General features: G+C 44.4%; 1 protein-coding gene across 12 annotated transcripts in view; it reads right to left on the bottom strand.

Annotated features, from left to right (window-relative positions):
- The window catches only part of WWOX (WW domain containing oxidoreductase), a 1,124,776-nt gene extending 1,101,475 nt beyond the window's left edge, over positions 1-23,301 (bottom strand). For 4 of the 12 annotated variants that reach the window (XM_055299643.2, XM_063612451.1, XM_055299644.2 and 1 more), the window contains exons 1-4: positions 22,834-23,265; positions 14,013-14,077; positions 12,657-12,714; positions 9,146-9,324 (exon numbers count right to left, since the gene is read on the bottom strand). In XM_055299643.2, coding sequence (XP_055155618.1) covers positions 9,146-9,324; positions 12,657-12,714; positions 14,013-14,077; positions 22,834-22,940 — 409 coding nt within the window. In that variant the 5' untranslated portion in view covers positions 22,941-23,265. Of the gene's footprint in view, positions 1-9,145; positions 9,325-12,656; positions 12,715-14,012; positions 14,078-22,833 lie in introns of all 12 variants that reach the window. The other 8 variants (XM_055299647.2, XM_063612454.1, XM_055299648.2 and 5 more) reach the window with 5 other exon arrangements.
- Positions 23,302-24,975: the final 1,674 nt, after the last annotated feature.

Genomic DNA, 24,975 nt, shown 5'->3' with positions numbered 1-24,975 from the left:
TTTATGAAGCCAAAATGGAGATCACAAATTTAGGCAAGAAACTAAACTAAGGCAAGAAGCTAACAGCGAGCTATTGGAACCTGCTTTTTCATCCATCTACTGGTGCCTTAATTTACGAGATCTTTCCAACAAGGCCTCCTAGTGACCCAAACCTTATTTTGGAGAAGGCTGAGGATTCCTATCTGCTCACATATATAGGCTACAAAAGTCCAAGAACGTCTGTGTCATAGCAAATAGGCAACGGTCAAGGGGGTTTCAACTGTCAGCATCTCATTTATTATGAAGTCTATAATAATTCCCAGAATCGCCATCTCGTTTTAACAATTTATTAGATAAACAACGAACACACTTGCATATGAACAACCAAAACATCTTTACTCTGGTGAAATAGCTTTGCAATGTTACAAGTATATTTACAATGTTTTTCAGGCTCTTGCATTTTCAAAAGAGAAAAAGTTAATGAGAAAAAAATATATATATAAATAAAAGTATATAATATAGCATATTCGTTTTTGTCCCCATTTAAAAATTTGAAAATAAGCAGTTTTGTAAAGCCAAAGTGTATTCCTTCCTGGGCCAAATTTCTATTTGACAGCTGAAATATGCGATTAATGGGCTGCCTCAAACCATAATTACAGAGCCAAAACAAAAATTACCCTCCTTAAGACTGTACATGGAGAACACTGGGTATCTGCTTCACATTAAGTAGCTGGTTTAATATGATCACTCTTATTTAAGAAACATATACTGTACTGAGCCCAAAAGGACACGTTTTCTTCTACAGCAAGAATGTATCATTAATAAACAATTTAGTTACAATAAATTATGTAACACGGGGTAAGGCTGGTAAGCAGGGGGCAAGGGACACCATATTCTTAGGAAAAAACATAGAGTTGCCGGGCGCAGTAGCTCACGCCTGGAATCGCAGCAGTTTGGGAGGCCGAAATGGCTGGATCATGAGGTCAGGAGTTCAAGACCAGCCTGGCCAAGATGGTGAAACCCTGTCTCTACTAAAAATACAAAAATTAGCCAGACGTGTTGGCGGGTGCCTGGACTCCCAGCTACTCGAGAGGCTGAGGCAGAAGAACTGCTTCAACCCAGGAGGCGAAGGTTGCAGTGAGCCAAGATTATGCCACTGCACACCAGCCTGGGTGACAGAGGAAGACTTCATCTCAAAAAAAAAAAACAAAGAAAAAAACCTAGGGTCACCAAGGCGTTCAAAATGAACCTTAAACAGAGGTATTAATACGTAAATATTACAATTTCCACTTAGGAAAAAAAAATATTACTGCTAGGCCAGCACACTCAAAAGCAATAATGTCATGAAAACACATGCCCTTGTGTGATTTGGCAGAACAGGCTGCTCCCTGAACACAATGGGCCTTTTTATAAAGTAGATCCCTTCATCCCTGGCATTTTATACAACTAAAACAAAAGAGAGAGAAAAAGAAACAAACATGACACTAGTAACAGTCTTCAGTTTGAACTCCATCACAGAGAAGTAGAAGACCTAAAAGATATGTCAGAAAAGTAAAAGACATTATTTAACCAAAATGAAAGCAAGACGGACTGAGAGGAAGAGAACTATATTGCAATGCTGCCTCTTTTGTTTAATTATATCAAAGGGCAACAGAGCCCTCTAGTGGAAAAAAATAAAAATATATAAAGACGGCTCTGCTCTTAGATTAAAGAAAATATGTAGAACACTCCCGGGCATGGTGGCTAATATCTGTAATCCCAGCACTTTAGGACGCCAAGGTGGGCGGACCACTTGAGTTCAGGAGTTCAAGACCAGCTTGGCCAACATGGTGAATCCCTGTCTCTACTAAAAATACAAAGATTAGCTGGGCATGGTGGCTTACGCCTGTAATCCCATCTATTCAGGAGGCTGAGGCAGGAGAATCATTTGAACCCAGGAGGCTGAGGTTGCAGTGAGCTGACATCACGCCACTGCACTAGAGCCTGGGTGACAGAGCAAGGCACCGTCTCAAAAAAAAAAAAAAGAAAAAAATATGTAAAAATAACACCTTCCATTACAATTCTTACTGTGCCACTCTATGATGTAAAAGCAAAAGATCAAATTATTTTAACTGGGTTTTAAGTAAAACAATTTCCAAGTTTTCAAGCTTTATACAACACTACAAAACCTCAAGTAGAACAAAAATCTATTATTAATTTTTTTAATTATGAGTTTGAACCACTTTGTCATGAAACAATAGTTTGTATGACTCTCATTTGTTATGCTGACACTATAATAATTAAAATCTAAACCTACATGCAAGCATGAAATTCAACTGATGACCTCATGTGACAAAAAAGTTTCAGTTGAGATCTAATCAGGTTCACACCGACAGTAGCCCCCCTTATCCTCGGGAGATGCGTTCCAACACCCACAGTGATGCCTGAAAACTGGATAGTACCAAACCCTATCTATTCTATGCTTTCACCTATACATACACACCTAGGATAAATTTTAATTTATAAATTAGGCACAGTAAGAGATCAACAATAATAATAAATAATAAAAGAGATCAACAATAATAATAAAATAGAACTATAACAATGTACTGTATAAAAGGTATGTAAATGTGGTCTCTCACACTCTCTCTCTCTCAAAATTAGTATTTTCAGATGCCTGTTGACCTCAGGTAACTGAAACCTCAAAAAGTGAAACACCGGCCAGGCACAGCGGTTCACACGTGTAATCCCAGCATTTGGGGAGGCTGAGGCAGGCAGATTGCCTGAGGTCAGGAGTTCGACACCTGTATGGACAACATGGCGAAACCCTGTCTCTACTAAAAACATAAAATTAGCTGGGCATGGTGGTGCGCACCTGTAACTCCAGCTACTCAGGAGGCTGACATGAGAATCACTAGGCCCTGGGAGGCAAAGGTTGCAGGGAGCTGAGATCATGCCACTGTACTCCAGCCTGGGCGACAGAGTAAGACTCTGTCTCAAAAAAAAAAAAAAAGTGAAACACCATGGTTAAGGGGGGACTACTGTATACATAATTACAAATCTATTTTAAAAATATATATAACATACACACACCCCATTATAAGTATTTTACATGAGATTACCAAATTATGAGATGACGCTCATTAAAATGTTTTAAATTGGTCTCTTCCTTTAGATATTTACTTCTCAAAAACTTTGATCATGTGATTTCCATGTACACTCAATGTCCAATAATATTTCAATGTAAAATGGTTACGTCATAAGGTACTAATTCTCAATTTTTATATAATGGCATTTAAGGACTTTGTCTAATATTGTCAAGAATCTCCAGTTTCTTAGAACAAAGTAATTCAAAATAATTTCACTTACAATACCTGGGTATAATTTAGCATAAGATAATAGTAGGCACAAATGTTTTTAATTTAAAATGGAGTTCCAATGCCCAAAAGGTTATTTCAATTATTTCAGAATATTTTCCTTAATGAGCACCAGGTTCTTAAAAAGATAAATGCCAAGATCCCACTAGTTTAAGTCTTGTCAACAATCAGAAAGGAAACTAATCAGGCATTTCAAGATCCCATGTGTAATGATTTCATGTAAGTGTTTTACCCAAGAAAATGACTAAATGTAAGTTAGCTATGGCCTCAGATTTACGGGACCTTTTGGAATAACTGGAAAAAAAAAACCATCAATGGCATGCTTTAGGCTCAAAGGCAAAATGTAGTAACATTTAGGTATGGAAAAGAAAACAAAGAAGCAAAGGTGTAAAGGAAGCTGATGTAGTCCATAATTGGGAAGTGTGGATTTAAAATCTTAGGAACGAATACCCTTCTCTACATGAAGAAAAAGTAATTTTCTTGTATTCGTGTAGAACTGGCAGAATTTGCACCAGATATGAATTCATCGTAGTGACGATCTGGAGGATCAAAGAGGACGGCAACTGCAGTTCACACTGTAATTTCAACACATGATTTAGAAACAAGACCCTAAGTTTTAAAAAGTAGGCTAAGCTAAGACAATCAATTTCAACATTACACTGTAATTACATTTTGGGATTCCCTGCATGAAATTTTTATACCTTCATTTTGTTTCAAGGAAAACAAACTGAGGAGTGACCGATACCTTGAGCACGTACACTTTATACCTCAAAATATATACATTTTGATATGTAAGTATGCATATGTATAGGTCCTGTAATACATCTTGGAGAGGTGACTTTGTGACATAAATACCAATAGAAAATTCAAGTGTCAGTCCCAAAATATATTTCACTGGTATTTACCAACGTGGCCAGCTTGTATTTGTTTGCAGGAAAAAAAGTTTTGTTTCTGTTTATGGGTCCTTTGGCTCAAAAACTGAAACCAAGCTAGGCTATTCTAGCTTTAAAGTTACAGCATATGATGCAGCCCAACATTCTAAAGGTTTGCAAGGTGAAAGAAACTTCATCTGGACCAAACTCTGAAAAAACTTTTAAAAACCAAGTTTTAGCCACTGCTGGTTTAGGATTCAAAGTTAAGAAGTTTTATCATCATTACCATAGAAGAGTAGACTGAAAATATCTAATTTGTTCATACTTGTTAATAGCATCTGGGCAAGGCGGCTCACACCAGTAATCTCAGTACTTTGGGAGGCTGAGGTGGGAGGATCACTTGAGCCCAGGAGTTCAAGACCAACACCTGGGCAACATAGTGAGACCCCATCTCAAATATTTAAAAAAAAAAAATTTAATGGATGTCTGACAAACCCTGGATGTCGCTCCTTAAATATGATAATAAATCTGTCTGCTTACAGAAAATAATTTGTATGCGCTCCAACAAACATCTAGCTAATTAAGACAATGAACAGAGTAGGTGGTCCCACATTTAGGCATCCAACTAATCCCTCATTAGAAGGATCCTGCCTTTGATAAGCAACATGTCAGCCTGCAGGTAGCAGGGGGCAGCATTTTATACTAAAGCATTTATATGCACAGCCAAATTAGCTGACTGACAGGCTGTGTCTAAAAATGAAGCAGGGACCTTCCTCAACGGGAAATTCCCTCGCCTAAAAAAATTCCCTTTCCTAACACTTCCCAATATTTGCATGTAATGTTCACCGTGCTGAAGGCATTTCCGTTGTTTTTACCAGCTTAGAGCCATCAAGCTGCTAACTCCAAAAAGCTGTAAAACACCTGGCCCTTCCTGCTCAGTCTATGTTGAACACAAACAGAAATGAATTCCTCCCTTGTCTCTACTGGTTAGCATTCAGGACTGCGGGGTTCCGGGCCTCTTGATCTGCTAGCGGAAGCTTTGGGTGAAGAGATGGCTTCCCCCTGGATACTGAGATGCTGATCTCCACAGAGAGAGGTCCACAAGCTACAGCTTTCAATCTACAAAGTTCTTCAGGTTCAGAAAGCTGGTTAAACAAAGGTCAAGGAGAGAAGAGTGTTAGTTTCTGAGGAGGCAACATTCTAATCCTTGCAGCTGCCTAAAAAAAAGGGGGGGTTTGAGGCAACATCCCCAACAGTTACATACAATGTGCTGCCACAATCTTCCTGTGGCCTGGGGCATTCCATTTGCCTAAATTTTATCTAAGCTGTGGCTAATTTAGAGAATGTTAGGGTGATACCACTTTGAATGAACTGGAGTATCTAATACAGGAGTCGGCACTTTTTCTCTGGGAAAGGCCAAAGAGTAAATATTGACGGTTTTGCAAGCTAGATGATCTCTGCCATAATTGGGCGACTCTTCTGGTAACATGCAAACGGCCATATTATTTTTGAATAACTGAATATACACAAACAGTAGTTCACCATTATAGGAATGGGAATAAATGGGTATGGCTGTGTTCCAAAAAAAATTCTACTTACAAAATTAGGCAATGGGTCAGAGTTAGCCCAGAGATCGTAGTTTGTGTACTCCCAATCTAGACAGCTGAATCCAGTCAGCAGCGGTAATACCTGCCTATAAACCTTAATTATAAAACCAAGGACTTCATGAACCCACAATGCTTTATTCTGACATTTCCTCCAAATCCTTTTATCTGTCAGAATCACTGATTTTTTTAGATGAATTAAGAATCCCTCCAGTTGCCTTAGTAATATCAGTATCAAAAACTCAAAATACAGCTCCGTATCACTTACAGCTGCAGAGAGGAAAATGACAACAAGACAGAGTTTGCTTAGAGGCCACTTCTAAGGGACATGGCTCTAGTGCAACCCTAAAGTCTGTCAAGGGAGGGATGTCCACTTCTATATCAGTGAGATCCTCACCAATGGCAATTCCAACAAAGCAGTGTCATGTGGGGCATTAAAAAAAAAAAAAGAAAGAAAGAAAGAACCACTGGAAATACTAAATTTGTAAAGTGGCTTTTGTAAGGCAAATTAGATATCTATGTTTTTATTGTGGAGTCACCACTGTCAAAATAAATCCTGTTATGTTTTGTTTCAGCCCACTCTGCCTTAGAGAAAACGGACATTCACAAGGTTAAAGATTTCACAGTTTATCCAAAGAAAACAGGCTCCCTTGAGTGGCCAAAGGAAAGGGAACACCAACACCATTAAACTTGATAGAAGATGACTCTTGAATGCACCAGCAGTCTTGGAAGTAAAGATGCCCAATTCACTCACTCGGCATTCAGCTATTTCATTTTAAATGAGCAGAACTAAAGTAGTGATAGCAATTTATAAATTGGCATGTTTCATAGCTTAGTAGAAGGACTTTATCTAGAAGCCACAGCCTACTTGGGCAAGGACACTTTCTAAGGCAGCCACGCAGGATATAAAAGCTAAATTAGCAAAGCCATGTGCCTATCTGCAGCCTCTTCCTTTCTTCAGGCCTGATACCACTGCTGCAGAGTGAAAGTGATTTGTGAGTTTTTGATTGCCTGGAACTTGCAGTACGATATTATTTCAAAAATTCAGAATAAAAATATTCGCCACTCACCTAGACGTATGCTTCCCAAGAGTGGAGGGGAATGGGGTGAGGTGACAGTGTTAAAGGCCATTCCTGCGGAAGGTGACAGCTGGGGAAAGAGCTGTGGGCACTTGAATAGGAAAGGCTGGTCTCCCTAAGACCTTCTGCGACATCTGTGCCATCCTGAGCGTTACACTTTGCCACAACCTCCAAGTGGACCGCAGACACCTCCTGCAGTGCCCACAAAATGAATCATAGGTATCAGGAAGGAAGAGTCTTAGGGGGAAGTGGGAGCTGTGAAGAGGCACAGAGAGTTTTTGGCTTTACTCCAAAATGTGAGGGCCATTCTCAACAACCACAAATCTATTCTCAATGCTTCCGAATCTCCTCCTCTCCATCAAGACTTACGTATCTAACTAGATATCACCCTTTTAATATTCTGAACCAACTCTATCAGTCCTGGATTACATGTCATAGGTCTGCTGTTACAAATCCTTGAAAGAGCATTAGCTCTATTCAAGAGTCTGCTATCTAATGTCACATGGAGCAGGTGGAACACTTAACACAAAAAATAATCAGTAGTCACATATCTTACTCATTAGAGAAAAACAGTCTAGCTAGAAGATTAAGAGAATAAGATCTTTAAAGTTTCTGGTTAACTTGTTAAATTGTTAAAAAGACATTTTTAAGTCCTTAAGTCCTTTTTTCTTAACTATTCCACAATTGTATGGGTCCATGCATTCACTGTAACAGTAGTTAATATGATCAACAAAATGTGTTGCTTCTTGGATTGGGGATCCAGCCATTGTTTTAAATATTACGCCATCAGTTTTGACTTCAATGACAATTATATAAAATTTACTCCAAGCAGAAGTTCAGACAAGTGGATTGAACATATTTGGAGCCCAGGATGAGGTATGAGAGTTGATTTGAAATGAAACCCTTTCACTTCTTAAAAAAAATTCCCATTTGCTTCTTTACCTTCATAGGCAAGTACGGTAAAAAATTCTCCACTCGGATGGCAACCTGTTAGATTTCAGACCTTGTACAACACCATAATTGACCCTTGAACAATGTATTTTTACCTCCTGTGCCTCCCTAATCATGCTAGAAAATATTTCTGGAGCTTCAAGGAACTGTTCAAAATTGACAAAGAAGTGCAGATGGTTAATGGGTACAAAAAAGATAGAAAGAATAAGACCTACTATTTGATAGCACAACAAGTTGACTATAGTTAATAATAACTTAATTGTACATTTAAAAATATCTAAAAGGGTATAACTGAATTGTTTATCACTCAAAGGATAAATTCTTGAGGGGATGGATACCCCATTCTCCATGATGTGATTATTTCACATTGCATCCCTGTATCAAAACATCTCATGAACCCCATAAATATAGACCCTTTATATACCCACAAAAAATAAAAATAAAAAACAAAATGAAGAAAGGGAAACAAATGAGTAGAGGAGGCTATCAAGGGGGCCGTGTGGGGGCTGGGGGGGACCAAAAGGACAGAGACAACTTGACAGAAGACAGCCAGATGCAACGTTTTGTATGTCAGTAAATCTGAAGATGCATATCTAAACTCAAAGCAGGTGGCTCTCACTGATTCAGATACTTATGTAAATAGATCAAAGCAAAATCAGAATAATATCCTATGAAGACTAATGGTTTGCTCCAGCCTTGCTCCTGTCTCCTTAACGGCCCATCATATTGAAGCAAGGATACCCTCTCCAGCCATCTACCCATGATGGTCCCTGTGAGTAAACATTGGCAATTAAGAGGGTTAATTTAGAGGTGAAGACAGGAACTCATTCTCCAGTTTTGGAGAAATAAGATCCTGTGCCCAAAAGAAAATGATATCCTCAGTGACCAGTCAAAACCTGTGGTTTCCTTTGTTCCAAAGACATAATACCTTGTTGTTCCCCGTATTCTATTACCAATCAATTTTGGTTTGAATAACTCAGGTAATTGGAATATGCCCGTACACCATGCAGACCAGGTCAAAAACTCTTCGACAGAGCCTGTTGTCTCTTATCCCTGAATACCAAAATAGCCACAGCCTTTTGCTGAGTGTTCAGCTTTCAGAGACTTCAAGGTCAGCCCCTACACAGGCTTCCACGACAACATTAGGATTTAAAAAGAGGTGGTGATGTTAATGAAACAATAGCTGAAAAGGATCAACGTCATGTTTAAATCAGAGAACCACTATACAAAATTCCATTATAGTTAGATCTAAGTGGATTTCATTATAGCAGTCCCAAAGATAAATAAATAAGTGAAGAGCCTACCTATTCCTGAATTAGCTCCAGTGACCACAACCACTTTGCCAGTGAAATCCCGGCCCTGGAGAATTTCCATGGCAGTGGTGCTGCCGTCATATCTCTGCCGGGTGGTTGGCTTTGTCGGATTATCGTCCACAGTAAATGCCAGTCTCGGGTCCAAGTAGGTAGTTCTTTTATTTATATGGCTGCCCAGAAGAGAAAGCAGTGAACCCACAGAAATGAACACAGGCATTTATAAATATAAGACAATCATATGCTTTAGGCAAACCCCATTTTTCATAGACCAAAACGCTTATTCCCTAAACCTGAAAAGAACTGGGGCCCACTGAATCTATCTTCTGGCGTCCAGAAGGAACACATTTGTGCCAAAAAAGACACCCATTGAATCCTTTCCTGCAGAACTGCCTATAACATACGCTGTAACATACGATAACTATTGCCGTGTATCCTTAGATCTCAAAAAAGGCTCCTTGAGAAGGCTTTGGGTTTTTACCTAATTCATGTAAATGTAGCTACAAGATCTATCTGCCATTCTTTCAGTGGATTTCAATTAAATTTCTTGGCCCTGTGCAAGGGCCTAAAGACATAGAGAAGTAGAAAACTCAAAATGATAAAGTCTTAGTTGTAAATAAGAAACTTGCCGACTAATAAAATTCTAATGATTTTCATTTTAAGACTCTGCACTCGTACCTCCTACGTGCACTCATTTTGATTGGGAATTGATTTAAATCTTGCAGAAATGGTATTAAAATATACTGGAGGCTGGGCACAGTGGCTCATGCCTGTAATCTCGGCAATTTGGGAGGCCAAGGCAAGAGGACCACTTGAGCCCAGGAATTCAAGCCCAACCTGGGCAACGTAGTTAGACCTCGTCTCTACAAACACTAAACAAAATATCCAGTGTGATAGCACATGCCTGTAGTCCCAGCTACTCGGGAGGCTGAGGTGGGAGGATGATCACATGAGCCTAAGAGATCAAAGCTGCAGTGAGCCATGATTGTGCCACTGCACCAGAGCCTGGGTGACAGACCAAGACCCTGGCTAACCATTAAAAAAAAAAAAAAAAAAAAAAGGCACATATGGATGAAAAGGGTACTCCTTGTAATAGAATTTACTTTTTATATCTTAAGTGTATTCTTGGGATATGAGATAAAGACCTCAGAATATCTTAAAAACTATTAAGAAGCCTCCAAATATAAATGAGATTTCATATTTTAAAACTATGTGTGTGTAAAATTACGTAGTTTAAAATGTATACTCATCTCCCTCTAAGTACTAAGACTCAAAAGTAATAATCCAACCTTTATTCTAATTATTACCATCCTCATTCTATTTATAACATCCTTAATTGGTGACCCCAATATTATACACACACAAAAGAGCAGTGCTATGCTAGACTGGCTCAAACTGGCTTACAGGAGCCAAACGTGACTATGTCTTCCCAATTCCTCATTTCACCTTGGCAGCATGAAATCCGCTATGGCCAAAGTATTCATACCGTGGAAACAAACAGTAACTTTTTTTCCCCTGAAGACCTGGTGCTAAACATTTACCAGCACACCACTGCAACAGGCTCAGAAAAGTGATAACTAGCCAGGGGAGCCAATTTCCAGGCTCCCCACAAAGCCCTTGCTTACTACTCTACATTAGACCAGGAGCTGGCCAAATCTGGCCCACTGCCTGTTTTTGTAAATAAAGTTTTATTGGAACACAACAATGTCCATCACTTGTATATTGTGTATAGCGGCTTTAGCACTACAAAGGCAGAGTTGAATCACTGCAACAGAAACCATATGGCCTGCAAATCCTAAAACATATTCTCTAGCCCTTTACAGACAAAGTAGACAGCCCCTGCTCTAGACAGGTGGCTCTCAGGCTACGGAGCATCAGGATCCCCTGAAGGACTTATTAGAGCGCAGATTACCAGCTCCGCTCCAGTGCTGATTCAGTAGGTCTGGGGTGGGTGCCTGGGAATGTACATTTTTATTGAATTCCCAGGTGATATTAAAGCTGCTGGTCCAGGAACCATACCTGAGAACTGCTGCTCTTGGTTGATTAATACCCATTTCAGGGAGTAATTTTCCAAGTGTGAATGCAAAGGTAAAGACTGCACAGGAGAAAACTGATTTGACTACATAAAAAAATTAAGAAATTCAGTCACGTGTGGTGGCTCATGCCTGTAATTCCAATGCTTTGGGAAGTCAAGGCAGGAGGATGGCTGAAGGCCAGAAGTTCAAGACCAGTCTGGGCAACATACTGAGCCTCAGTCTCTACAAAAAAAGTCTTTAAAAATTAGCTGGGCACAGTGGCATGAGCCTGTAGTCCCAGCTCCTCAGGAGGCTGAGGCAGGAGGATCACTTGAGTCTAGGAGGTTGAGGCTGCAGCGAGCTATGACTGTGTGACTGCACCTCAGCCCTGGATAACAGCAAGACTCAGTTTAGAAAAAAAGAAAAAAAAAAATAAGAAAACTTAGGGAAAAAAAAAAACATTTCCAACACATAACCAATGCATTGATATCCTTAATTAGCCGAGGGGAAAAAAACGTTCACAAGTTAGGGAAAAAGCGTTTTAACAAATAACAGGCCCTCCCACCTATCCAACTGCTAGACAGCCCTGTCATCCTGGGGCTGCCTATGGTGGCCTGAGAGACTACTCTGAAGCAAGCTTTGGCCTATTTGCTCTCAAGAGTGGTTTTGCACCGAAAGTTCACCAGGTTTACTCAAAAAACACATATGTCATTGAACTTGTTACTGTAACTACATTATTTAGCAAGCTATTATTACACGAACTGATAACATGGCAGGTGAAAAACAGTGTCACTGGGATCTATGAAAATGTGGTTGAATGCTTTGGAGAGCCTCAAAGACAAGCAGCTAAAAAAAAAAGTCTCGATTCAATCAACTACAGTGAAAATGCTAGAAAAATACCATAAAATATATACCATATATAAAAAATATACCATAATATGGAAAAAGCAGGTTACTAAACAGTCCACACAGTGCATTCCCTCTTTTTTTTTTTTTTTTTTTTTTGAGAAGGAGTCTCGTTCTGTCGCCCAGGCTAGAGTGCAGTGGCGCGATCTCAGCTCACTGCAACCTCCGCCTCCTGGGTTCAAGTGATTCTCCCGCCTTACCCTCCTGAGTAGCTGGGACCACAGGCACATGCCACCACACCCAGCTAATTTTTGTATTTTTAGTAGAGACGGAATTTCACCATGTTGGCCAGAATGGTCTCGATCCCTTGACCTCATGATCCACCTGCTTCGGCCTCCCAAGGTGCTGGGATTACAGGCATGAGCCACCGTGCCTGGCCTCCCTACTTTTTTTTTTTAAGGATGCATGTGCATGGAAAATAGAAGAATAAATCCAGCGATGTTAAAAGTAGTTACTTCTGCTAAGATTACAGATACATACTATTATACTTTGTATTTTTCTACAGTTACTGTGTATTACTTTATAATTAAAAATTCCTATTAAAAAGCAAAACAGCTGAGAGTGGTTTCTTTGTAGACACTTACTCAACAAAAAACACTTGTCCATTCTCATCAGTTTCTTGTTCCCATCCGTATGGCAAATCTGAAACACAGGAAAGACAGGTCTACAGGTGCCAGGGAGAAGGAAAGACCACCCAGGGGTCAGGAAGGGAAGGAGCCCTCCCGGCCCCGCCCCCAGGCCTGTCCCTCCCACCCAGCAGCTGTCACATCAACTGGCTTTCCTCACATGTTCCAATTGTGGCAGCTGCAGAAGGCCCCTGATCCCACCTGGGCTCCACATTTTTGCCTCTTGCTTTGAAGGAAACCTATTTTATTCCTGATCACTCTATAAACCATACTGGTTGCACTAATCCATGAGAATTCTCCCTTGAATGAGCTCACAGAGCATATGTATATGCAGGGCAGGCACCCAACGTCATTCATACGCTGACTTGTGATGCCTCATATGATATGAGAAGGCACGGCCATTTTTTTTCATGTGCACACGTTGACTCTTCAACTAGACCCTAAACCTCTTAAGGGCAGGAACCTTCTCATATTTTTTTTTTGAGATGGGGTGTCACTATGTTGTCTAGGCTCACCTCAAATTCTCAGGCAAAAGTGATCCTCCCACCCCTGCCTACCAAAGTGCTGGGATCACAATCACAAGCCACCATGCCTGGCCCTTTCTTATACTTCTATTCCGTGGATCATACACTAGCTCAGAATCACCTAGAAGTCATGGCAATCTTTATAAAATTTCTAAATACTTATATATTTAATTCCACAGTATACCCAAGAACAATTTTATAAACACTGCAATGATAGGAAAACATCATAAACTCTGAATCAAAGGCCTCAATTATTCTGATTGTGTTTTTTGTTGTTGTTGCTATTTTTCAGACAGCATCTCGCCCTGTCACCGAGGCTGGAGTGCAGTAGTGTGATCTTGGCTCACAGCAACCTCCACCTCCTGGATTTGAGCGCTTCTCGTGCCTCACCCTCCGAAACAGCTGAAATTACAGGCGCACGCAACCATGCCCAGCTCATTTTTGTATTTTTAGAAGAGATGCAGTTTCACCATGTTGGCCAGGCTGGTCTCCAACTCCTGACCTCAGGTTATCCACCCGCCTCGGCCTCCCAAAGTGCTGGGATTACAGGCATAAGCCACCACGTCCAGCCATTTTGGTACTTTAAGACCAGTAAGAAATCATCCTCACTTGACCCTACGATCTCATCATCTTCTTCTGCCAAATCCCATAAGCTCCTCAGAGTAGGAGTCTCATTCTCTACCAGAGAGCCCTCCCTAAAACACACAATAACCTGTCACCTCTCTGCCAGTGACATTTCCTCATCTACTTAATGCTTCAATCCAAGATCCTTTGACAACAACATACAAACCTCCTGCCACTCGTTTTCTTTTTCCAGTTTTTGGATGTTCCCACTGAGTCTTCTCCTCGGTGTGACTGTTAAAAAAAAAAAAGAAAGAAAAATCCACAGTAATAAGTAAAAATTAACTCTTCTAAAAAGTAATCAGTTGTATTAAATTTTTTCTCTCCCAGATAGCCAGCTATAAGGAGGAAGTGGGGGAAGAAGGAGAAAGAGGACTGTGACCCCAGCTACGGGGTCAACTTTAGGAGGTTTGCTGAATCACTCAAAATATCTAGAGGCAGTTGGGCGCGGTGGCTCACACCTGTAATCCCAGCACTTTGGGAGCCCTAGGGGAGCAGATCACAAGGTCAGGAGATGGAGACCATCCTGGCCAACATGGTGAAACCCCGTCTCTAAAAAAAATACAAACATTAGCTGGGCACAGTGGCACGTGCCTGTAGTCCCAGCTACTTGGGAGGCTGAGGCAGGAGAATCACTTGAACCAGGGAGGCAGAGGTTGCAGTGAGCGGGAATCATGCCGCTGCACTCCAGCCTGGCGACAGAGCAAGATTCCATCTCAAAAAAAATTAAAAACAAATAAATAAATCCAGAGGCATTTTGCTCTGTATTTGTTTTAGTTTTACTCCAGGATGTAGGGACAAAATTCGTAATATCTAATTTATAAAATCTCTTAAAATGTTTACTTATTTATTTGTATTTCTTTTTAAAGAATCAGGGTCTCACTATGTTGCCCAGGCTGGACTGGAACTCGTGGACTCAAGTGACCCTACTATTTCAGCCTCTTGAGTGGCTGGGACTAGAAGCCCGTGCCATCTTGCCCAGCTAAAATGTATATTCTTTCCACAGATGTAACTTCAAAGTGTTTCGTTAAGCACTGGTCCCTAACTGGTCCCAAGAGGTAGTGAAGAGATGCAGTAAGATCTCCCCATAGGGCACCTAGCCATGCGCTGTGCACCTTTGGTCAAGTGACCCCACTCCTTAATCTCCATCCCCTCATCTGCAAAATGGAAATAGTCCTAGCACTGATCTCAGGGGCTGCTATAAGAATATTGTACATCTAGGGTTTCGCATAGCACCTGGCATACAAAAAGCTCTGGGAAATGTAAGCTATTATTTTGAACAAATCAGTTACACAAACTAGTCCAATTTTTGCGTCAAACTTAACATTTCATTTCAGACCACCACCCAAAGTTATAATTAAAATAGTAGGCCAATAACTAGAAACACGTGTCACCAGGTAATAAGGTATCCAGGAAAACATACAATTATTTCAACAGGGAAACAGCCAGGTGCTACAAGAGGCATTCGAAAGGTAGGCTGGGTTTCCTAAAAGTTCACCTACTAATGCCAACTCAGAAAGTTATATTATTTAATCAGCAACATCTAGATAAGATGTGAACATTCTTTCCCTATCCATTATTTTACAGAAAATAAATACAGAGAGCATGAATTTTCTAAAGACCTTGGTGACAAAAGACCTTGTAAGCAAGGTCTTTTCATGAACTGCTGGCTTCTGGTCTGTTTGACAAAGTCTTGGCAGCTGGGTCTCTGTCATGGTGCAGGAAGGCCTCACTCAGCACGCTGAAGACCTGAGCAGCCCATGCTAGCTGAGTCCAGCCAGTCTCCTCAGCGCTACTGCCACCTCACAGAGCTGCTGAAAAGGCGAGACACATGACACCTGTGCCAGTGCTTGGAGAACGATTAAATCCTTGTACCAGCTACAGTATCAGTAGTAAAGACAAACTCCTACTTCGTACATCAACCACCATCCAATATCACTTGCGAAAAAAGCAGCTCTATGGCAGGTCACGGTGGTGGATCACGCCTGTAATCCCAGCACTTCGGGAGGGCAAGGCAGGCGGATCACTTGAGGTCAGGAGTTCGCGACCAGCCTGACCAACATGGAGAAACCCTGTCTCTACTAAAAATAAAAATCAGCCGGGCGTAGTGGTACATGCCTGTAATCCCAGCTATTCGGGAGGCTGAGGCATGAGAATTGCTTGAACCCAGGAGGCAGAGGCTGCAGTGAGCAGAGATTGCACACTCCAGCCTGGGTAACAATTGCGAAACTCCATCTCAAAAAAAAAATGCAGCTCTGACTCTCTGGCTCTCTGGTAAGGATAACCCACTCTCTGCTGGCACAGTGGGAATATTGGTATACCAACTCCTACTTCTCCTTCAAGATGAACGGCAACAGCAATCAGATAAACCAAGCATTGGCAATAACATGAAATCTTCCTGCCCCTTGTGGAGCTGTGTCTCATGCTTCTCCAAGAAAGTTAAGAGATGGAGTTGCATTTTCCTTGCCTGCCATTAAAAGTAGTCTTCATCTCATAGGCACACATCAAATGCGCTTGAAGCCTGAATCCAAAAAACTCTGCCCTCAAGAATCCACGAAGCGGCCGGGTGCAGTGGCTCACGCCTGTAATCCCAGCACTTTGAGAGGCCGAGGCGGGAGGATCGCTAGCGCCCAGGAGATCGAGATCAGCCTAGGCAACATGGCAAAACCCCATCTCTACTAAAAATACAAAAATTAGACAGACATGGTGGCACATGCCTGTAATCGCAGCTACTTGAGTGGCTGAGGCATGAGAATTTCCTGAACGTGGGCGGTGGAGATTGCAGTGAGCCAAAATCACGCCACTGCAGTCCAGCCTGGGCGAAAAAGCAAGACTCAACCTAAAAAAAAAAAAAAAAATCCACAAAATTACCCTTAAGAGTGGAAGCTGAGCCTTGATGGCAGGTAGGCTGGCACAGAAAGAGCCTCCCGGCCCTTAGTAGGTGAAGCTGGGCCCTCCAACATGTAGCCTCATGCCTGGCCCACAGCACGTGCACAAATGTCAACATATAGAATGAATACTTTCCAAAGGAGCTACAAAACTCACTCAGGACAGCTTGTATTTATTCAGAAAGACATTTAAAAAACAAAAAAACTCTGTCAACCTATGTTCTTGACTTTCACAGAACATGCCTGAACCAGGGTTTCTTATCCTCACTGCTGGTGGCACTTGGGGCTGGATCATTCTTTTTTTTTTTTTTTTTTTTTGAGACAAGAGTCTCACTCCATCACCCAGGCTGAAGTATAGTATTGCAATCTCAGCTCACTGCAACCTGTGCCTCCCTGGTTCAAGCAATTCTCCTGCCTCAGCCTGAGTAGCCAGGATTACAGGCACCTGCCACCATGCCCAGATAATTTTTGTATTTTTAGTAGAGATGGGGTTTCACCACGTTGGCCAGGCAGGTCTCGAACTCCTGACTTCAACTGATCCACCTGCCTCGGCCTCCCAAAGTGCTGGGATTACAGGCATGAGCCACTGCACCCGGCCTGCATCATTCTTTGTTGTGGGGCTATCTTGGACACCACTGGCCTCTGCCCATCAGATGCAAATACCCCAGTCCCACAGCTGTAGCAACAGAAAGCATCTCCAGACGTTGCCAACCGTCCCCTGCAGAACACAACCATCCCTGGGGAAGAACCCAGAACCAGCTGAAGCGGAGAGAGTAATTTGGTCGTGAAGATTCTGGAGCCCGACTGCCCACGTTTTCTGGGTCTCCCATTTGCCAGCCATTCTGCCCTTGAAGAAGTCATTTAATCCCATGCCTCAGTTTCCTCATCAGTTTAGAGGGGGACAATAACAGCACCTACTTCTTGGGGCTATAGAGGACCAAGTGAGTTAACACAGGAAGAACTAAGAACTGTACCTTTCAATAGAAGACTTTTTTAATAAATATAAAAATTAATTAAAATTTTTAATTATAACCTTAAATGAGTTTTTAATGAAGACAAAGTTAGAACACATGTCCCCTAAGCGTTCTCCTATTCTCCTTTAAATAGAAGCCGTCTTTGATTTTTGATTCTTTCAATAAGCTTGTCGTTTAAAAAGATAATTAATAGTAATCTAAACTTAAAGGATTCAAAATTAAGTGAACATCATATTACGTGAATACCACACTTCCACGTATGGGGTGTTTTCTGTTATTTTTTTTTTAGACAGGGTCTCATTCTGTGGCCCAGGCTAGAGTACAGTGATGCAATCATAGCCCACTGCAGCCTCGAGCTCCTGGGCTGAAGCAATCTTCCCACCTTGGCCTCCCACCATGCCCAGCCTATGGTGTGTGGGTGTGCGTGGGTGTGTGTGTGCGTGTGTGTGTGTGTGTCTGTTTTGAGCACAGTGTAAGTTAGAAGGGAGGTCTAGAGTTGACGGTGGGGACAGCCAGACCTGTGGACGCAGGAGCCACTGAGGCCTCTGACTGCCAAAAGGCCTGAGCTTCGTAACGGGACAAGGAAGGGCAAACAAGGACGGCTCTGACACTAAGACCTTGTCCCTCACTCCCCATCTCCCACGAAGGGGCTGCTCTGAGACTGTGAAGGGAGAGGGGTAGAAGAAAGGCCCACCCGCTCTCTCGGGTTCCCAGTCTCCCCCGACCTCATCCCTGGGAGCCCACCCTCATGGGCTTTGGAGTGCTAGGACATGTGTGCCTTTGAGGCATACAAGTGAACCATGGGGCAGGTGGGAAAGCAGGAGAGGCCGACAGCACCCACATAAGACTGGATTCCACCAGACCCTGAAGCCTCAGTGGAAGCTACAGCCTCTATCCCTGGCCGTGGCCCTGCTACAGTAGGAGAAACAATATGGAAAAGAAATGACTCAAAGAGCAGCCTCCTAGAAAGCACATCCGCAAATTTCCCAAACCCCAAGATAAAAACAAGTGTCACTTCCAGAGTCAGGAATGACAAGGGGTTGGAGCCAGCGCAAAAATTAAAACTGAAAAGAAAGGAAGGGCCAGGATGCTCACAGATCAGGAGAGATCAAGGGAATGTGGGGTTACGATGTATCAGAGGCATCCTAAGCTAACACCCAAAGAACTTCAGCCTTTCAACCCTGACACCCAGAGAACTGAGGGCCAGTGGGGATGGACACAAGGTCCCGACAGTGAGCCCTCAAGCTGGGAGCCAGCCAAGCCCTGGCATCTCAGCTGGTGTAAACAATAAATAGCTGATGCACGCGGGGCTGAATACCTAGGTGATGGGTTGACAGGTGCAGCAAGGTACCATGGCACAGGTTTACTTATGTAACAAACCGGCACATCCTGCACAGGTATCTTGGAATTTTAAACTAAATTAAATTTAAAAAAAAAAAAAGTGGAGCCAGAGAGGCCAGCTTGAGACTTAAGACACTAGTAGGGAGGGCTGGAGGAAAGGCTTTTGGAAACCATGTATGCACCCGAGGCCCCTGGCCATGGGCCACTCAGGAAGAAAGCAGATGGGAGAAAGTCCAGGCGGCAGGAAGGCAGGCACAGGGGGCACGCAGGGCGAGCAGGAGCAAGGGAGCCCCAGGGCCCTAACGCCAGGCTCCAGGACAAGCCTGCAGGGAAACAGAAGCACCTCTGGGGCTGAGTGGCAAAGGAGGAGACGCCCCAGAGAGCCAGAGGCAGAGGTGGGCTTAGGAAGCCGGAAGCGGGTCATGTGCATCTTTGTACTTTGCGGCCCTGTGCATTACCCACCCACCCATAGAAGCCCGTGGCTGACCTTCCCGAGATGATTCATTTACTCATCCCACAGGGGCTCATCTTACGGCCTCTTGGGGCCAAGCACTGGGGACACTCAGATGAACACGCTGCCCTCATGACGTCTGCAACCTGGGCAAGGGAGACAGGGCCAACAAGGAGGGGTACACAGCCAAGGCTGAGCATGAAGAAGCAGAGAAACAAGGTGACCAGGACAAGGTCAAGGGGACACCCACAGTTAGGAAGGTCTCTTGGGCAGTGACATGAAAGCTCAGCTCTGAAGGAGAAGGAGCCTTTCTCCAATGTACAGGTGAGAGGAACAGCAAGTGCCGGCTCAGGAGCTTGCCTCGACCCCTGCAAAGGCTACTGGAGCTCTGCTGCTGGAAATGTCCCTTTAATTCTTCAGAGCCAGAAATTCTTCCGGAAGTCACAAGCTGAATGAATGCCAGTCTCTGGCTCTGCCAACACAGCCCAAGCTTCTCAGCAAGGCACAGAACTCCTTGAACTGGGTCCTCCCTTCCCTGCCTTAACGTTCACATTCCTGGACCCTCACAAAGATTACAGGCCCCTGGACAGGCCACGCAGGGGGTCTCTCCTTTCACTGTTCCCTCTACCTAGACTGCCCTCCTGCCCCACCCACCTCTACTTGTGCTAAAAACACCGCTCTGGGCTTGGCACAGTGCCTCAGGCCTGTGATTCCAGTGCTTCCGGAGGGAGGGTGGCTTGAGTTCAGGAGTTCAAACCAGCCTGGGCAACATGGTGAGACCCCATTTCTACAAAACATGTAATAATTAGCTGGGAGTGGAGGCACACACCTGTGGTCCCGGGTACTCAACAGGCTGAGGCAGGAGGATCGCTTGAGCCCAGGAAGTCAAGGTTACTGTGAGTGTGCCGCTATATTCCCTCACGATCCCCCCCACTACCTACACACACCTCATGCCAGACACACTGCTTCCTGGTATACACACTGCGTGGGGACGCTCCTACACATGTCACTGCGCCCTAATAAGATTGGGTCCTAAGGATGACAACTGGCTCTTACTTGCCTCGGTATAACCAGTGCCAGCCAAAGGCCTGGCACATAATACCTCTGTGTGTCTTCAATGAACTCATCAGAAGTTGGTTGTTTTTCCTCTACCTTGCCACCAAAGGCAGCAATGGTTCACATCCTTTCATAGATTAGAATCACCTGGGAGGGAAGATTTTTTTTCAGACCTACCAAGGGAGAGGAGAGGGGCTAAACCAATTAAATCAGAAATTCTGGGCTGGCGCACTGGCTCCTGTCTGTAATCTCAACACTTTGGGAGGCCGAGGTGGGCGGATCACTTGAGGCCAGGAGTTGGAGACCAGTCGGGCCCACAGGGCGAAATTAGCCAGGCGTGGTGGCCGGCGCCTGTAATCCCAGCTATTCGGGAGGCTGAGACACGAGAATCGCTTGAACTCGGCACGCAGAGGTTGCAGTGAGCCGAGATCGCACCACTGCACTCCAGTCTGGGCGACGGAGCAAGACTCTGTATTAATTAAAAAAAAAAAAGAAAAAAAAAAAAAAAAAAAAAAAAGGCCGGGCGCGGTGGCTCATGCCTGTAATCCCAGCACTTTGAGAGCCACAGGCGGGCGGATCACGACGTCAGAAGATCGAGACCATCCTGGATAACACAGTGAAACCCCGTCTCTACTAAAAATACAAAACCTTAGCCGGGCGTGGTGGCGGGCTCCTGTAGTCCCAGCTACTCAGGAGGCTGAGACAGGAGAATGGCGTGAACCCGGGAGGCGGAGCTTAAAGTGAGCCGAGATCGCGCCACTGCACTCCAGCCTGGGCGACAGAACGAGACTCCGTCTCAAAAAAAAGAAAAAAAAAAGGCCGGCCGCAGTGGCTCACGCCTGTAATCCCAGCACTCTGAGAGGCCTAGGCGGGCGGATCACGAGGTCAGGAGATCGAGACCATCCTGGCTAACACGGTGAAACCCCGTCTCTACTAAAAACACAAAAACAGCCGGGCGTGGTGGCGGGCTCCTGTAGTCCCAGCTACTAGTGAGGCTGAGGAAGGAAAATGGCATGAACCCGAGAGGCGGAGCTTGCAGGGAGCCGAGATCGCGCCACTGCACTCCAGCCTGGGCGACACAGCAAGACTCCGTCTAAAAATAAAAAACCCTCTGGAAGTGGGGCCCAGAAAAAGCCACTTACAAAAAAATTTCGCAGGTGCTGAATATCAGATTTACATCCATGTTTCTCAAAACCAGGTGATATTCCACCTCACCTGGAAAGCTTAAAAAAAACAGACTCCCAAAGTTGAGAGTCGGCTGCAGTAGGTTCTCTATGAAAACCCAAAACGTGTATTTAGGACATTCCCTAGATGATTCTAAGGTGCTGATAGAAGACGCACTGTCCTACCTGAAGAGCAATCACGAAAGACAGTTAAGGAACAGACAGTACCTACTAGACACGGTGCTACGTGCTTTACGCACAGTGCCTGAACTGACCCTCATATCAACCCATTTTACAGGTGAGAAAACTGAGATTAAACGTTATTTCAATGGCCCAAGGTCACACAGTTAAACATGAAGGCTCTGCTGGGGTTTCCAAAACTTTCCCAGGAAATGATAGTGAAGCTATCTAGAACTTCTGCTAAAAAAATACTCCTGGCTAGGTGCAGTGGCTCACGCCTGTAATCTCAACAATTCTGGAGGCTGAGGCAGGTGGATTGCTTGAGCCCAGCAGTTCGAGACCAGCCTGGGCAACATGGTGCGACCCTAGTCTCTACAAATACTTAAAAAATTAGTCGGGCATGGTAGTGCACGTCTGTAGTCCCAGCCACTCAGGAGGCTGAGATGAGAGGATTGCCTGAACCCGCTAGGTAGAGGCTGCAGTGGGCTATGATGGCACCACTGCACTCCAGCCTGGGTGACTAAGCAATATCGGTCTAGAGAAAACAAAACAAAACAAAACAATAAAACAAAACAAAACTCCTATCCCTGCAACCCAGAGCCTGCAGGAGGTAGCTGAGCATGTGCACTTTTTAAAACGTCTTTATTTTTTGGCGGGGATGAGGCCGCTTTGCCCTCGCCGCGCCGCGCAGTGCTGCATCCTGAACAGCAGAGGGCGCGCCGGGAAGCCGCCAGGTGACCCCTGCTGGACCCAGGGCCCACCACGGGGACAGGCCCCTCCTGGGAACCCTGCACCCTTTTCCCTGAAGCTCCTTAACAGTCACTTCCACTTTGCACCGCACTCGCTGCGCTGGAGTGCGCGCCCTCCCCGCGCAGGTGGCGTCCGAGGACAGTGCAGGGTCCCAGGTGCGTCCGCGGCCCCACTGCGGCCCCCTTACTTGGCGTAGTAAACCCAGCCGTCCTTGGTGGTTCTCTCCTCCCAGCCTGGAGGCAGCTCGTCCTCACTGTCCGTGTCGTCCAGGCCCGCGTAGCGTAGCGCTGCCATGGCTGACTGTGGAGGCACCTGGCCCCCCTATCGCCCGCTGCCGGGTCCCCTCGCTCAGGAACTCACTCCCACTCCAAACGAGACCCGCGCGCGTCGGCACCCGACCGCTCACGCCTGCGCACTGCGCCCTCTAGGGGCCGCTCCGCCGACCACGAAGCTGAAATCCAGTCTCCGCAATATCGCGACTGCCGGCGTCAAAGGGGCAAGGCCTGGAGAGGAAGGCGGTGAAAACGCCTAAGAGATCGCGCTGCCGCCGGGCTAGGCAGCAAAGCCGGAGAGCGCTCCGAGGCGCTGGTGATGGAGCGGAGCCTTGTCAGCCTCCCCGCCGCAGGGAAGGGGGCGTGCGCATCCAGTTTCGGGCCAGGACTCCGCCCGTTGCTGGGCGACCCGTAATTACTTCCGCGTTGTTCTGGCCAATCCTGCAGGAGCCCGGCAATTGGATATGGGAAATGTAGTCCAGGCGGCGCCTGACTGAAAAGCGGCGCCCATGCTGTTGTCCTGGGCTTACTCTCTTGCCTTGGGGCCTCGTGCAAGTCCATGATCACAAACCTTCCAGAGCTTACCAGCATTCGTGCTGATTCACAACCTTTGTTTTGCGTATGAACACAGTGTTAAAATACAACCTGGAAAACTTAAAACTGCAGATTCCTGATTTCCTGGTTTTAGAGAAGGTTCTTCCAGCCAAAACACGGTGCTGTTGATAATAGAGACTGATGTTTACGGAGCACTTAATGTGGGGTCCAGGCCTGAAATGCACAGACATCTCATGTACCTGACACCTTTGTGTCGTGGGCGCAACTCAGACAGGGTAGCTAGGCCGGGCTCAGTGGCTCATGCCTGTAATCCAAACACATTAAAAGACTGACGCAGGAGGATCACTTGAGGCCAGGAGTTTGAGAACAGCCTGGGCAACATAGCAAGACCCCTGTTTCTACCAAAAATAATTATTTTTTTGGTTTGCCGGGCGTGGTGGTGCACATCTGTAGTCCCAGCTACTCATTGAGGCTGAAGGGGGAGGATCGCTTGAGCCCAAGAAGTCGAGGCTGCAGTGAGCTATGATCGGGCCACTGCACTCCAGCATGGGCGACAGAGAGAGCTGCTGTCTTCAAAAAACTGCCTCACCTTCAGAGAATTTCCTTTAGTAAGTCTGGAATGGGTCCAGAATCTGGAAAGAAAGGAAGGAAAGAAGGGAGGGAGGGAGGGAGCAAGGGAGGAAGGAAGGAAGGAAGGAAGGAAGGAAGGAAGGAAGGAAGGAAGGAAGGAAGGAAGATAAAAGAAAGAAAGGATAGCTAACTATCTGAGGAGGCACAGGAAGAGAGGAGAGCCGGGGGATTCCTGGCAGTTGAGATGGCATCACTCCACTACAGTTACTGACTCATCTGTGTAGTCCCGACTAAACTTAAAAAGCACACCCGGGACTTCTTTCTATTGCCAGCACTTGGTAAATGCTTCAACCTACAAATTTATTAAATTTACAAATGAATGAATGATGTGATTCCTAAGGTTTGGTTCTCTGTGAATCAATCTAATTAAAAACAAAATCCCGTATTTACAAAGTAGACTCAAGCCCTCTTGGACCACCAAAACGTATCCTACAAAAGTTCTGTATCCAAAACCTCAGACATATCTTCAGCTTGTGCCTAAGGAGTTTTCCAGAACATTCCCTGTTTGGCACTTGCTCCCCAGCCCCATGTTACAGGGAAATCTACTGACCATGCATTTCTCAGGCCTAGGTCCCAGAGAATGCAAGCTTCCATCAGAATAATTACATATATTTGATTCTGCTGAGACAGCAAAAAAATAAAATTAAAAATAAGGATTTTTAAAAGCATATATGTTAATGGGCAGTGTGTGGCAGCTGCTTTTTGTTTTCATGTTCTCAAATTGATGATTGCTTAGGATTCCTGCACTATGTACTCTTTAGTGGAGACACTTGCCTCTCTGTACTTGACCAACCAAAAACAAGCTTAACAAAGCACTGTTTAGTTTAACAGGCCTGCTCTGTCATCTTAAAGCCATCATAAGATTTTTTCCA

Source organism: Symphalangus syndactylus, chromosome 11 (genome assembly GCF_028878055.3).
Source record: "Symphalangus syndactylus isolate Jambi chromosome 11, NHGRI_mSymSyn1-v2.1_pri, whole genome shotgun sequence".
Taxonomy (NCBI): Eukaryota; Metazoa; Chordata; class Mammalia; order Primates; family Hylobatidae; genus Symphalangus; species Symphalangus syndactylus.
The sequence above is the reverse complement of the archived record's forward strand: the minus strand, read 5'-3'. Positions and strand labels throughout refer to the sequence as shown.